We start from the raw sequence: 13,345 nt of genomic DNA, 5'->3' as shown, positions 1-13,345 counted from the left end.
ATTTTTAAAAAATGCATAGCAAATTAGTACTATTTTATGTGGTTTAGAGAGGTTAAGTGTAGTATTTAGGTTTCTAGTAGCTTGTTAAAAATTTAAGCTAGATTCAAAGTAGAAGTATACAGGAACATAGATGTATAAAAACAAGTCATTAAATCACTCTAGGGAAGAAGGAACTCCTTTGCTTGGGACATTTCCAATGATGGAAAAACCAATTAAGTGAGTTTCCTAATTGGTCTATCTATCCATTTAAAAAAAATCTTTAAAAATATTATGTTGTGGTACTGTACATGGACATTTGTCTTGCCTAACAACTATGTAATGGTCCTTATTCTGCCCTCTGGTGTTATATAGGGTAAAGATACTTTGAAGAATAAAGCCTTGTAAGTGACTCCATTTCAGATGTGGAGAGAGTCATTATGCCTCTCATAGGCCCTTTCTTCTTATACTACTTTCTTACACCTTCCAGTTTCCTCAGTATTCTCTTTTGATAGGGTTTAGGAAACTATAACCCCTTATCCCAAGAAAATTAAGAAAAAGGGGTAATTCAAACTTAGAAAGGATACCTACTTTAACATTCTAAAATGAAAAGTATGCTATCCAATTTATAAATACTTTCATGATAAAGGATTTTGATTTTTCACCAACATCATTGCAAATGTAGTGATGCCATGGAAATAATTTTGGCTCATATTTTATTAGAATTGGTATTCCAAAATGTTTTTGTAAGTCAACTAACTTAATATTAAAGTTTTAGAGCTACATTATACAATTTAGAATGAACTGAAAAAAAATGCAAAACTTTAGATAAAAAAGGGAAATCTAGAAATTACTTTTTGAGCAGAACAACTTGCATTTAAAAAACTGAAGTAAGTTTTATGCAATGGAGATAACTTATTGAAGAATATTATCTAAAGACAAAAAATTACTTAAAACATTCCAAATTAAAAATGTCTTTTTGTTAAAAGTGAAAATATTTAACAACTCAAAGGTAGCCCACTTTTCATGCAGTTACATATGGTAATTGAAATTACATCTTAAAATAAATGTTCAGTATGTAATGGATTTTAAGGTAACTTTCAAACATTCTGGCTGCCCCAAATCTTTATTTTTATACACAAGATGAAACTATTTCTGTCACTCCCTCATGTAATGCTTTCTTATTGAGACACATAATTTTGAACAATATTTAAAACTTTTTCTATTTAAGTATCCAGATGCCTAAGTCTAAAAATGTGAATCAAGTTACCTCAGCCATTTGTGGACATACCACCCTTGAAATTTGAGGCATTTCTTCCAAACGTTTGAAGAACTCTTCTGTGTTATTATCAGTTATATTCTTATATTAACTATGCACTAACTAGATCACAGATTGGTCTTAAGAAAAATTCCTTTATTATAAATCTTAAAAATTAAAATGTCACTTAAGCCAAAGACAAATGCCAATTACCAAAATACTGTATTCCATGAAATGCTTACGCAAATTAGACTTGCTTTTATTCATACTGAAGAACTGTCTCCCTCAGTCAGTATCCTCAGTTATATTTAGTTCCTTTATACATAAAGGAACTAAAAACTGGGCATAAAGCCAGTCGTATTTCTTCCTAATAAAATGTCAAAAAGTTGTGATATGGCAGGTGCCAAGAGGCCTTGGAAATAGAAACTAAATCATAAGATGATGAAAAGCTAGTTCCACTGTATAAAAGATGAATAGTTTATTAGCTAAAGTTATGTTAGCACATTTCAACTGGTGGTGATCATATGCTATGTAACTAAGCAATAATTTGAGTTTTCTACAGATAGGAAATTATGACCATTGTGAATTTTATGACAAGTCATTTAAATGGCTGACAAAAAATTGTGTGATATACAGACATGAATAGCTTTTTACAGAGGTTCATTGAATATTGATACTATGACTTGATAGCAAGTTATAGTATCTACACAACTGGACAACTGAATTTTAGTAATTTTCAATTAATGAATATATTGAGAATGCATGCAACTGCCATTAGCAGTTCTTATGTATACAGACTGAAATGGAAATCTAACATCTAGCAACAATATTCCCAGACAATAGCTAGAGCAAAACATCCTTACTATTTTATATTCAAGTATGGATTCAGCTTTCCTCCTGTTCTATTTTGTAGTAACATGGTCTCTGAATTAGAACACTGGGTTTTACAGGAAAAAGCAAATGAATGTCCCTGAATGCATAAGATTACCCCAAAACTAATTTTGTGGGATTTCTGCAGAAACTTAAGGTTTTATTTTAGTCAGTACATGTACAATAGGCAAAGGGTAACTGAAGTGTGATTGGCAGTTCACCATCTTCAGAAATGGCTTGTGGTATTCACTAAGTCTGTGTTCCTGTCTGTATACAATTAAAAATACCATTTGTGAAGTGGGGTCTAAAATGGACATTAAGGCACTCCAGAAGTGATTTTCAAGCCTATCAGTTTTGAGATTTACCTAATGAGGGTAACTTTGACTTTGCTGGGTCCCTATAATTATCTCAATCCAAACTGAGTCATTTAGACACCAAAATGAATGCTCAAGTTTCTGTTTAAATAAGAGAAAAATCGCTCAAATTTATGTGACTTTTCTGTTGTAGAAAGCAAATTGCACACTAATGCAGCAATTTATTAATTTCAGGCTAAGTATCTGCCTCAAACTTAGTGAAAACTGTCTTTTCCCACTTTTGAATGCAGAACTAAAAAACATACATACTCACATAAATCTTGTGAACACATTATTTGTTGTGTTTTATTAATGTTTCACGTTCCTGTTCCTAATGTCAATCAGCAGTAAAAACAAATTTAATAAACTTGTCTTGTGTAATCTTTTATTTAAATTTTTCCTAAGATACAGCAGTATTTTATGTAAATCATGTCCATTACTCACAGAACAGCATATGCTGTAAGTATACTTCCTATCCCTCATGATATCAGTTCCCAACTTCAGATCAAGAAAAGAATATCAACAGCTTAAAGAGCTAAAGAGACCTGGAAGTTATCAAGTTCAACTTTTACTCAAAAAGGCGGTCCTGCCAGTGATAATGATCACAACCATTATTTACGAAGCACAGTGTTGTGGGATAGCACTTTAAAATAGGACAATAATCTGTCTCATTCAACTTCCACCTTTTGGTTTAAGGCTTGTCCTTCATTCTCATTAAGTTCTTCCTATTTGAAGAGTTATGTCTCCCTTGTCCTTTAACACTTTTCCAAGCTCTGTATCTTCTCAATTCTGAAATGCTTATTTCTTTTCTCACCTAACGTTTTTGAAACTGGAATCTAATTTGTAATTAGTGGCTTATCAGTTCAACTGAGCTACTTTTTCTTCCTCACTGGCACATAAAATGCTAAACTTTACAGTTGTTAGCAATTAGATTTGCTGAAATACACTAGTTATTCTTCCAACAATTTTTCAGTTAACAGAAACAAAACCACACAGTTCAATTCCTTACCTTATACACAGAACACTGTCCAGCAAGTCTCTCCCTCACTGTATTCTATCAAGTTGAATGTACTGCCTTGAAAGTACATTAGTTGAAAGCAACTAATGTCAAAATCTTAATTACTGGTCCTGGGGATACAGCTCAGTAAGAGTGCTTGTTTAGCATTTATGAGGCCCCAGGTTCAATACCCAGTAGTACAGAACAAAACATGCAACACTCCCCACTACCTCAGTTACTTTTTAATAATACCCTGAAATCTTTCTTATTGGTCCTTGTTTGGCTGTTCCATTACACAAATAAACTTAACTTGGCTTTCACTGACAGCTTTGGGATCTGATACTTGAAGACAAATACTATTTTCCAAGGTTTATTCTCCAATGCTAATCATTCTGAGCTCTTTTTTAGGTGAATGACATTTAAAATTTATTGTAAAATGGACATACGAAAACCTACCCCATAATGTCATTCTTCAGATAGGATATAAAAATGTGTGTAAAAATCTAGCATATTGCTTGAAAGATACTAGAAGGCATACCATGATCCACTCCCTTTCCGGCTACCCCAGACATGGCAGCATTCCAAAATACAGCATTAAAACTGGACCAGATATTACAGATGTGTGGTAACTATTTCAAAGACAAGAGATATTCTTACCTTGTCCTGAGCATTATATGCTTTGTTATGTGGCTGAAGATTATATAAACATTTTTGGCAGCAGAATCACAAGTCATATTGATCTACATCTGAACTACTTTTAAATCATATTATATTTTACCATAGTTATATATCCTTTTAGCATATTCTTCTTGCAAAACCAAATAACTATCTTGATTCAATGTGTATCCTATTTTATTCAACTCAACATACAAACTAATGGGTTAGATTTAGACCCATTAGATTTTGACTTTCAACGTGTTTATGTGCTTTATCTTCCAGATCTGTCATCTATTCATGGTATGATCTAAATCATCAGTAATAACCATGGCAAGAACACCCTTGTGACATGGCATTAGAATACAGCTTTTAGAAAGTAAAGGCATCTGAATACCTGGTTTATCTCATTCTTCAGAGACTGTGTGTGTGTGTGTGTGTGTTGTGCTGGGAATTAAACCACAAAGACTATCTTAATGGAATGTAGTTACTAGAAATTTTTAAGTCTTCATAGAGACAAACCATGGTTAAGAGAACATTTAAGACAGATATCCTATTTCCATGCACTCATTTACATTTTCAGCAACTTTTTGCAAAACTGATGCTACTATTAATGTAAATCGAAAATAAATGAAGCAAGTCCTCCTTCACAGCTGTATTCAAATGCTGAATAATTTTTGGGCAATGGATGTATCAGAATGGAAGATGAATAGTTTGTGAATCAAAGAATTCAGAGGAAGGATCAACTGTAGGGTACAGAGAAAACATCTAAAAAATTTCAAAGTTAATTGAAAATGCTTTTCAAAAATTCTTATGAAAATGGAATTACAGCAAAAGAGCAAATTATTTAATAAATACATTTCATTTTCAAATTGAAATATCAAATCATATCATTCATCAACAAGTACTTATCAAGTAACTGATGTGTCCTAATTTCAGTGGCAAAAAGAAAGGACCAGATATATGGCTGGCTTTATATATACTTTAAGAATTTAAATAAACTTTCAGTTCTTAATAAAATTTATTGTATCTAAAGAAACTATGTCAGTGAAAAACCCCGGAAAATGGAGTTTTATCATATAAAGTTATAGTACCACTTCAAGAAGCACAGATGTTTGCAACCAAATAAATGAAAGGACTTCCTACTGCAACTAAGTCGCTTTTGTTTCCACAAAGCAACTGAAGTTTCATTTCAAAATTAATGTATAATAGTGTACATATCTACTTCACTAGCTAGACAGGGGAAAATCTAATAAAGAAAATGTGAAATATACAGTTTAGGTCAACTTTTGCACATGTATAACCACAAGTTATAAAATCATATAACTTTTATTAAAGAGTTTAATGTATTTTAAAGCAGAGTTTTAAACTTGTAATTGAAGAGTTAACTTCTGACATCAAAAAGTTATTTTAAAAAAATGGTTAAAAAGCAAGAGTTTCCTAACTTTGGTGACTGAGGATAAAAAACTCAGAAAATTGGAAAGTGTGCACTTAAACCTCATCTATGGCAGTTAAACGAAAAAAATTAAAGCCAACACAACCATCTATTATGAGCTATCTTATTTTTTTGAGTCATTCATATAGCACCAATTATGATCATGCTTTGGCTGAGACTTTGTACTATGTTTGTATTAATAATAAGGCTACCAATCCATTGTTTTTTCCTTCTCACCTATTTCTTATGGTTATGTAGGAAAAGTTACATTTTAGAAAATAAATTACTATGAAAAGATAAAATCTTTTTTTGTTTTTTAGAAAAAGTGCTTTCCAGGAATTTTACTCTGGTGTGTAACAAGCATGGCAGTGTTCCGTAGTGCTTTTTTGGTATAACAGTTAAAACTAATTACCTAAGTGCCATCTTTTCCTACTGAGGAGATGCTTTGGTTTAAAATCTGAAAGATAAAAAAAAAATCCTGGTATTTTAATCAGTTTCTAGTTCTCAAAATACATAGAAAAAAGTAAATTTTAAGTCACTTTACATCCCTGACACACAAACACAGACATGTCGTCAGAAATGTTTAATTTTAAAACATGATTTGGTAATCATTTAAAACATGATTCACTCATAGAAAAATAGGTTAAAAATGAAAATCTTAAAAAAGCAAAAAACCTCACTTCCTTTTTTCTATTCATCTCTAGTTCTGCTTTGGTAGCTTCAGTCTTCATTTTTAAATACAGTATTTATATTCAGAGGAGAAAAGAATCCATTAACTTGTACATATGAGATACACAGGCCTGCAAACTGAAGGTAAAATCACTTTTTACCTTACCTTAATCTGTGCATTACTTCATAAAGATAAATCTTAAAGGTTTACCAAGAAATTCCTCATAAATTTCTCATGGAAGAAAAGTATTTTGATTGGGTTCCAAGAGTGTTCAGGATATTTTAATTCTAATTCTGCCATAATTCATTTTAGTAAGTTTTCTCTGGTTAATTTTTAACCTACAAGTGAAATGGCTATGTTTCCATTAAATTATTTGCTGAAAGCTGAAAGACATTTTAAATTTAGTCATACCATTCAGTTTGATAGTTGTAGAACTTCATATTTTTTCCTCTATTTTTCATGTTGAAGAAATAATTTCACAATTTCAAATCAAAGTCAACACTGCAGTGAGGAGAGCTTTTCTACTTTATTACAAAGAGAAGAAGCCTTTATGTGGTCAGAAAATACAAGATTGATCTTTTTTTTCTCTTCCTATGAAACGCTGCTGTTCAAACAGCCAGAGTGAATTGTCTCAGTTCACTTCTTTAAGTCCCATCACATTCACTTGGGTATGGATGTCCTTGGCTGCTGAAAATCTGGCCCTTTAGTGCACAGGGCGACAAAGTCCCCTGACCAGCAGTTCCAGAATGTCCCATTTTCATATATTGCATCCATGCACACCTCCTAAAAATGAGGTACAGCAGGGCAAACATTTTCCAAAATAGATGTCATATATATAATATATACACATTCGTACATACATACCTTTATTCATGTGATGTCCAAAAATTTAAAAAAAATGTACACATTTATTACAAAATCGTAACAAAGACTGGACAGTGTTTTGCTCATTCTGGAAAGATGAAGCTCAGTAATAGCACAACCCTGGAAACCATCCAGAGATTGTGGCAATATCTTTCTTCTAAACAATCAGATATTCTTGCATTAAGCTTGGCGAAACTGCCTTTCAAAAACATAAGGGGAAGTAAAATGAAGGAAGCAGACCTTGCTCATCTTTCCAAATGAAATACGAGAAGGATCTTCACATAAAAATGCACAAACATTTGTTATTTTATTACCAATAGTGCTACAATGAACAATGCAAATTTTTGTGGTCTAATTCTGTTGAGTCTTTTGTGGGTTTTCTTTTATACATTTAAGAAACTAAATGGTAAACTTCTGTCAGTGTACTTGCTTGTCTTTACAGACCCAAGTATGTCTGCTGGCAAAAAAGAAAATAAATGAAAAAAATTCAGACCCTGCTCAAACTAGAGAAAACAAATTATAAATTTAGTTGTTGGGCAGCACATAATTAGTAAGGCAGGACCTCAAATGGTGACCCTTTGCATAAGCCAATTGCCAGATCCTCAAGGAATTAAAACCAGGGTGCCTGAGCCACATCAGTTCTGCAGTTATGTTGAGTATTGTGCTGAGACAGCCATACCCCAAGAAAAGGGAAGTCTTTTTAGAAGGCTTGCTGAGCAGGGTTGTAGTTGAAGGTGGATGGCAGGTGAGGCCGTTCTTCTAATTTGTCATATTCCAGATGGAACTCCTAAACAAAAAAAGGAACTTAGATGATTTTTACCTTCTTTTGATCATAATTTTTTGTCAAGATATATGGGTATCTGAGCTATTACAATAATAAGAATGAACACAGACATAGCTATACCAGCTATTTTTCCTCTAAAATAAAGCTTAAAGAAAAATAGTGTGCTGTAGTTTCTACCTGATGAGTACAAAAATACAGACTTTCTGTGTGTAAGTTAAGAGTCTACTCAGGAACACTTATTTACTGAAAATCTGTGCACTGTTTTACAGGATATTCAAAACAAAGGCCCCTTCAGTAAAGTATAAAAACCTGCAAACTTACTTTTTATCCACATAAGTTTAAAATGAAGAAGTTTCCAATTTTTCTTGATCACAATTACTTTTTTCAAAAAAGCAATGTAAAGTTATTCTAATCTCATTAAAATCTGAGGAAAACAATGAGTTTACAGCTTAAAAGATAATTCAACTGCTATGCAAAACCAGACAGTTTTGTTGCAGGCGTATCTGAAGACTAGCTAGGATCGCTCATTTTCATCAAACTTTCAAAATACCGTATTAACTTCATGACCTGTTTTGTTCTGAGTGAAGGTGGCACTATGTAACCCAGGCTGATCTTGAACTCACAGTTTGTTTGAACCTACCAAGTGCAGGGATTATAGATAGGTACCACCACACCTGAATCAATGAGTTTTTAAAATGTAAGAATGTTAATTTTTCCATGATACATTTTCCCAAGATCAAGAATAGAGATGCAAACTGAGCATGTTGGCATATAATCTATAATCCCAGCTACTCGGGAGGTGGTGGGAGGAGAACCACGAATTGAAGGCTAGACAGGCAAAGTTAGCAAGACTCTATCTCACAAAGTAAAAACAAAAAGCAAAGGACTAGTTCAAGTGTTAGTTCAATCCCCAGTACCACAGGTGAAAGAAAACAAAATGACAGAAAATAAAACCACATATATTTTGAAAAAAAAATCACACAACAAAATACCTCTGTAAACCCCCATAAGCAGATGCTCTGAAGTTAATAATTCTACAACTTGAATTTGAAACTATTATTACATAATCCCACTGAAAGAATTATGAGTCTTTATATGCATTAAAGATTAAATTAACAAGTAACATTAACAATCATGAGTTAATATATTTTATCTTCGGTATCTGGTTTCAAATTGATTCCATAATGGATGTTCTCATTATTAAATTAAAATTTCCCTATTAAATTAAAACAAAAACCTAGGCCATTATGATCTAATATTTAGACACACAGAATCAAGTATTTAAAATTAAAGGATATTACATTAACAAGTAGACATATCAAGTGTAATTTACTGAAAGCCTGTCATGTGCCAAAACCAAAGATAAAGCTAATTTTAATCTAATCATTATATTAACTCTAAAGTAGATTATTATTTTTATTTTGTACCAGAAGAAATGAGGCTCAAAAATAATTTACCCAAGTTACATAATAGTGGTCTACCAAGGGTTAGAATCCATACCCATGTGACACCAAAGCTTTTCTTGTGTAACACATTGTTCTTAGTATTTTTAGCACAAGATTCAAAACAAAATTTCTCCATTACACTCAAATCCAAAAACAATGCTGAAAAAATTAAATCCCTTGACACATGTTTTTAAAGGTACAAAATAGTGACTTTAACCTTTTGACATCACATGATTGAAGTACAGTTTATCTGCTTACCAGTAAAAACTAAAAAGTATTACAATCACTACCACAACCATTATACTTCCCCTAATGTATTTGGTAGCTGTCACTGGCCCTTCCCGCCCCTACCTAGGAATTAAAAGAATTTTGTCTGACTGAAATTGGATATCCAAATTACTGAAGAAAATATCTTCTTGTTAAATCATTCTTTTCCAATTAAAATTGGCATCTTAGTTTCCAAAATATACATATGGTACAAAAAAATTTGTATTTTTAACAAATTATAAACTCTACTATGTGACATAAACTAAAATTTTATTCACACTGGCGAACTATATTATATTATTAGAATTAAAACTATATTGACTTCATTAATGTACATACTCTTTCCCTACTTATTAGAAAAAGATCAGTTTAAACCTAGGAAACGTAAATACTTTAGTAATTTCAAAAAAATCAACAGAGATCTAGAAATTAAATAGATCAAATTTTGTCTTCTGGGATTTTAAATCTTTTTTTCTATCTTCCACATATTTCTATTTTTAAAATACATAAAGTTCACAACACACCCGGTATCTATTTGTTCCTTAACTTTATTAAACTTGATTACTGATAACATCTCTTTTACATGCTGATGTTGCATGTATACTCAAGCATGGAAATGCACTACCTTAAACATAGTTATTAGAAATTATTTTTGAATAAAAGCATATATTATTAATTAAAGTACTAATTAAAGATGTACTAATATGTATCGGCAAAATTGATGAGAAAAAAATCACATTTACATTAATTTGTGACACAAAAGTATTTTAAGCAGTAGAAATCCTGTTAAGACTTGGAGGTGAAGTCACACTCACAGAATTCTGAAATCTTTAAGTCTTTAATCTGGGAAAGTTATTGATAATACGAATGCCTTCATCACCTAAAACTTCACAGGGGAAGAAATTACTTTAAAAATTTTACTAGTTAAGATTGTATGTACTATCTGAATTATCACAAATTTTACATTAGTGGATTGTTCTAGCAAAATTACATAAGATAACATGATATACTAAAGAGTTAAAGTCATCTTAAAGTGAAGAATAAGCAAATACAATGTCAAAATTTTTATATACATAATTGTTCATGTATTATAGGAAATTCCATAAATGATAGACTGGATTCTGGAATTACGGGCCACAAAATTCTTAGGGGATAAATACTTCTAATTTAATCATCTAATTCCCTACTTAGTATTAAAATTTTCTGAAAATGTTAATTGATTTGAAAAATAAAAAGGCTCACATGAGATATTGTGAATAAAGACTATTATAATCTATATTTGTTCAGTACCTTACATAGACAGCATAGTAACACACCATTAGTTATAACACTAATTCATATCGTAGGCTATTTACAATGAGTTGAAGCTATTTAGTATTTACCAATGAATAGTAAATTCCACTCACATTATAGAGGGGGACCTCTGACGTTAACTTGAGATATGACAGATTAATAAATTTTGTATAGTTTTTACGAAGACTGTTAGTAAATACAAATATGAATAGAACATAAATTCCTTAATAACTAACTCAATTTTCTGGGAAAGCACTTGAACACATTCTTAAAACAAAAGGCCACTGCAAAAAACTTATTCTACAAATAAGATACAATTTAAAAGTTTTAAGTTTGTAAACTTTTTTTAGGAAATAAATGAAATTATTTCTCAAATTTTATTTTTCTACTTCACAGCTAAAAAATTTAAAAAGTAAAGACAAAGGTCAACTACATAATAAATACAAGATAAAATGGGCAAAATTTTACATATATGTAATCATATATATTATATGTGCTTAATATGTATTTTTACATAGACAGTAACAATTTTCTTTAAAATAACATTTACCTATATAAGGAGTTGCTTTTAGTGGGAAGTAAAAGGGTCCAATATTAATGTTTAATTTGTTTCTGAATAGTAAACTTTATGAAGAGAACTTAATTACGGAAAACTGATTTTCTCAAACTGATTTCTTAACTACAATTATATAACTATCTACTACAAACATAGCTATCTATTGCATATATGTCTGGAATTGACAATAATATTGAGCAAAAAACTTCACATTAGTAGCTATCTACTAACAGAATTTTCCCTGCCAAAGCTGTTTCTCTCTTGCAGCATTACCCAATCCGGAAGTTAAGTATGGTGCTGGACCTGGACCAGCATCTCTAAAATGCAAGTTCTCAGGCCCTACCCACAGGTCAGATCAGAAACAGGAGAGGTACGGCCAAGTAATTTGTATTTTAACAATTCCTCCAGGTAATTCTGATAGAAGCTGAAGTCTGAGAACTAATGAGTTAAATTAACAATTATTTACAGTATTTCCATGTTCAGAAGAACAGTAATAAGCTATAACAATGTTAAATAAAAGAAACAATACTACCCTACCACTACTCTGTCAACTATCCAATACTCAGTGTCATTTTGTGTGTGTATAAAAATTCATTCAATTGTCACGATAACCTAGAGGAAAATGCCCATTTTACAAAAAAGGAAACAGGCACAGATTGGAAACCTGTGTGCAAGGGCAAAGCACTAACAGGCATTAAATTCAAATCCATGATACAGAGCAACGGCTTTCTATTATACTATACTTTTCAAGGAACAGGTAAATACACAATGTTTCATGAATTTTTTTTGCATTACTAGTGTTTGACCTAGGGCCCCACAGTTGCTATGTGGTGCTGTATTGCTGGAGCCACTCCATCAGCTTTTTTTTTGTGCTGGTTATTTTTGAGATAGGATCTTGTGGAACTATGTGCCCGGGACTGGCTTCAAACTGAGATTCTCTTGATATCTGTCTTCTGAGTAGCTAGGATTACAGGCAGGCATGAGCCACTGGTGCCTGGTTTCATTTACTTTTAATGTCATTATTTCTGTTTTTAAAATATTAAGTCATGAGTATACTTATGGAAACCAAGATACTCATATATTAACTAGAATTGTTGAAATGATTAAAATACAGTATACAGACTTGATTTGAGAAGTAATGGTATCTACCACTGAAAAATCTAAAAATAATGGAAAAAAAAAGACTTAACCTTTTATGCATTTTTATTTTAGTGTTTTTTGTTAGGCTCATCTCTTTCTAAATTTTGTATGAAATCTTCTTGGAATGTCAAATTTTCCTATGACATATATATAATAAAAATTTTGTACTGTCTTTATAAAGTGTAAAGTTTGAGCTCACAAAAGCCGATTCAAAAAACTCCCCAAAGCAACAACTAAAATATTGCCCAACCAATTGTCAGAAATATTTTTCTTGTTAAATTTACTTAAAAAAAAATAAAATTAACTTTTGAGTTTATAATCGTAACAATCACTGATGGAAACTGCATTCAGAGGAATATTAAGAATTATGAAAAATCAGATAATGTAGCCTACATTATTTAGATAGACTAAATAAATACAAGGTACTAAACACGAATGTGAAATATACATTGACACTGATGAAGATTTTGCACATGGGGTAGCTGGAAAGGTGATTTTGTGAGGCAAAGGTACAAAACCAAAATAGAACAAAACAATTAACTTTTTCCCCAAACCCATTTTTTTCAGTATTTAGCACAGAAGCCTATAGAAACAGTCAAAGGTAATTTTGCAATTTTCTTATTTTAGATGATTTGCAAATAAAAATTCAGACATCTTTCCTGCAATGAGTGCAAGTATAAAAAGCCTTTTATATACTGCTTCTATGACTATCTCAGCCTTGCTTAACTAATTAGTTAATTTTTGGCAGTACTGGGATTTGACCTCAGGGCTTCTGCTTGCTAG

At 31.5% G+C, this 13,345-nt stretch overlaps 1 protein-coding gene across 7 annotated transcripts in view; it reads right to left on the bottom strand.

Annotated features, from left to right (window-relative positions):
* Positions 1 to 6,720: 6,720 nt before the first annotated feature.
* Positions 6,721 to 13,345, bottom strand: part of Cnot2 (CCR4-NOT transcription complex subunit 2) — an 87,121-nt gene continuing 80,496 nt past the window's right edge. For all 7 annotated transcript variants that reach the window (XM_074083894.1, XM_074083897.1, XM_074083892.1 and 4 more), the window contains one exon: positions 6,721 to 7,864. In XM_074083894.1, the coding sequence (XP_073939995.1) occupies positions 7,778 to 7,864 (87 nt within the window). In that variant the 3' untranslated portion in view covers positions 6,721 to 7,777. The remainder of the gene's footprint in view (positions 7,865 to 13,345) is intronic.

The sequence above is a fragment of the Castor canadensis genome, chromosome 8 (genome assembly GCF_047511655.1).
Source record: "Castor canadensis chromosome 8, mCasCan1.hap1v2, whole genome shotgun sequence".
Taxonomy (NCBI): domain Eukaryota; kingdom Metazoa; phylum Chordata; class Mammalia; order Rodentia; family Castoridae; genus Castor; species Castor canadensis.
Note: the sequence above shows the minus strand (reverse complement) of the source record. Positions and strands in the feature narration are given on the sequence as shown.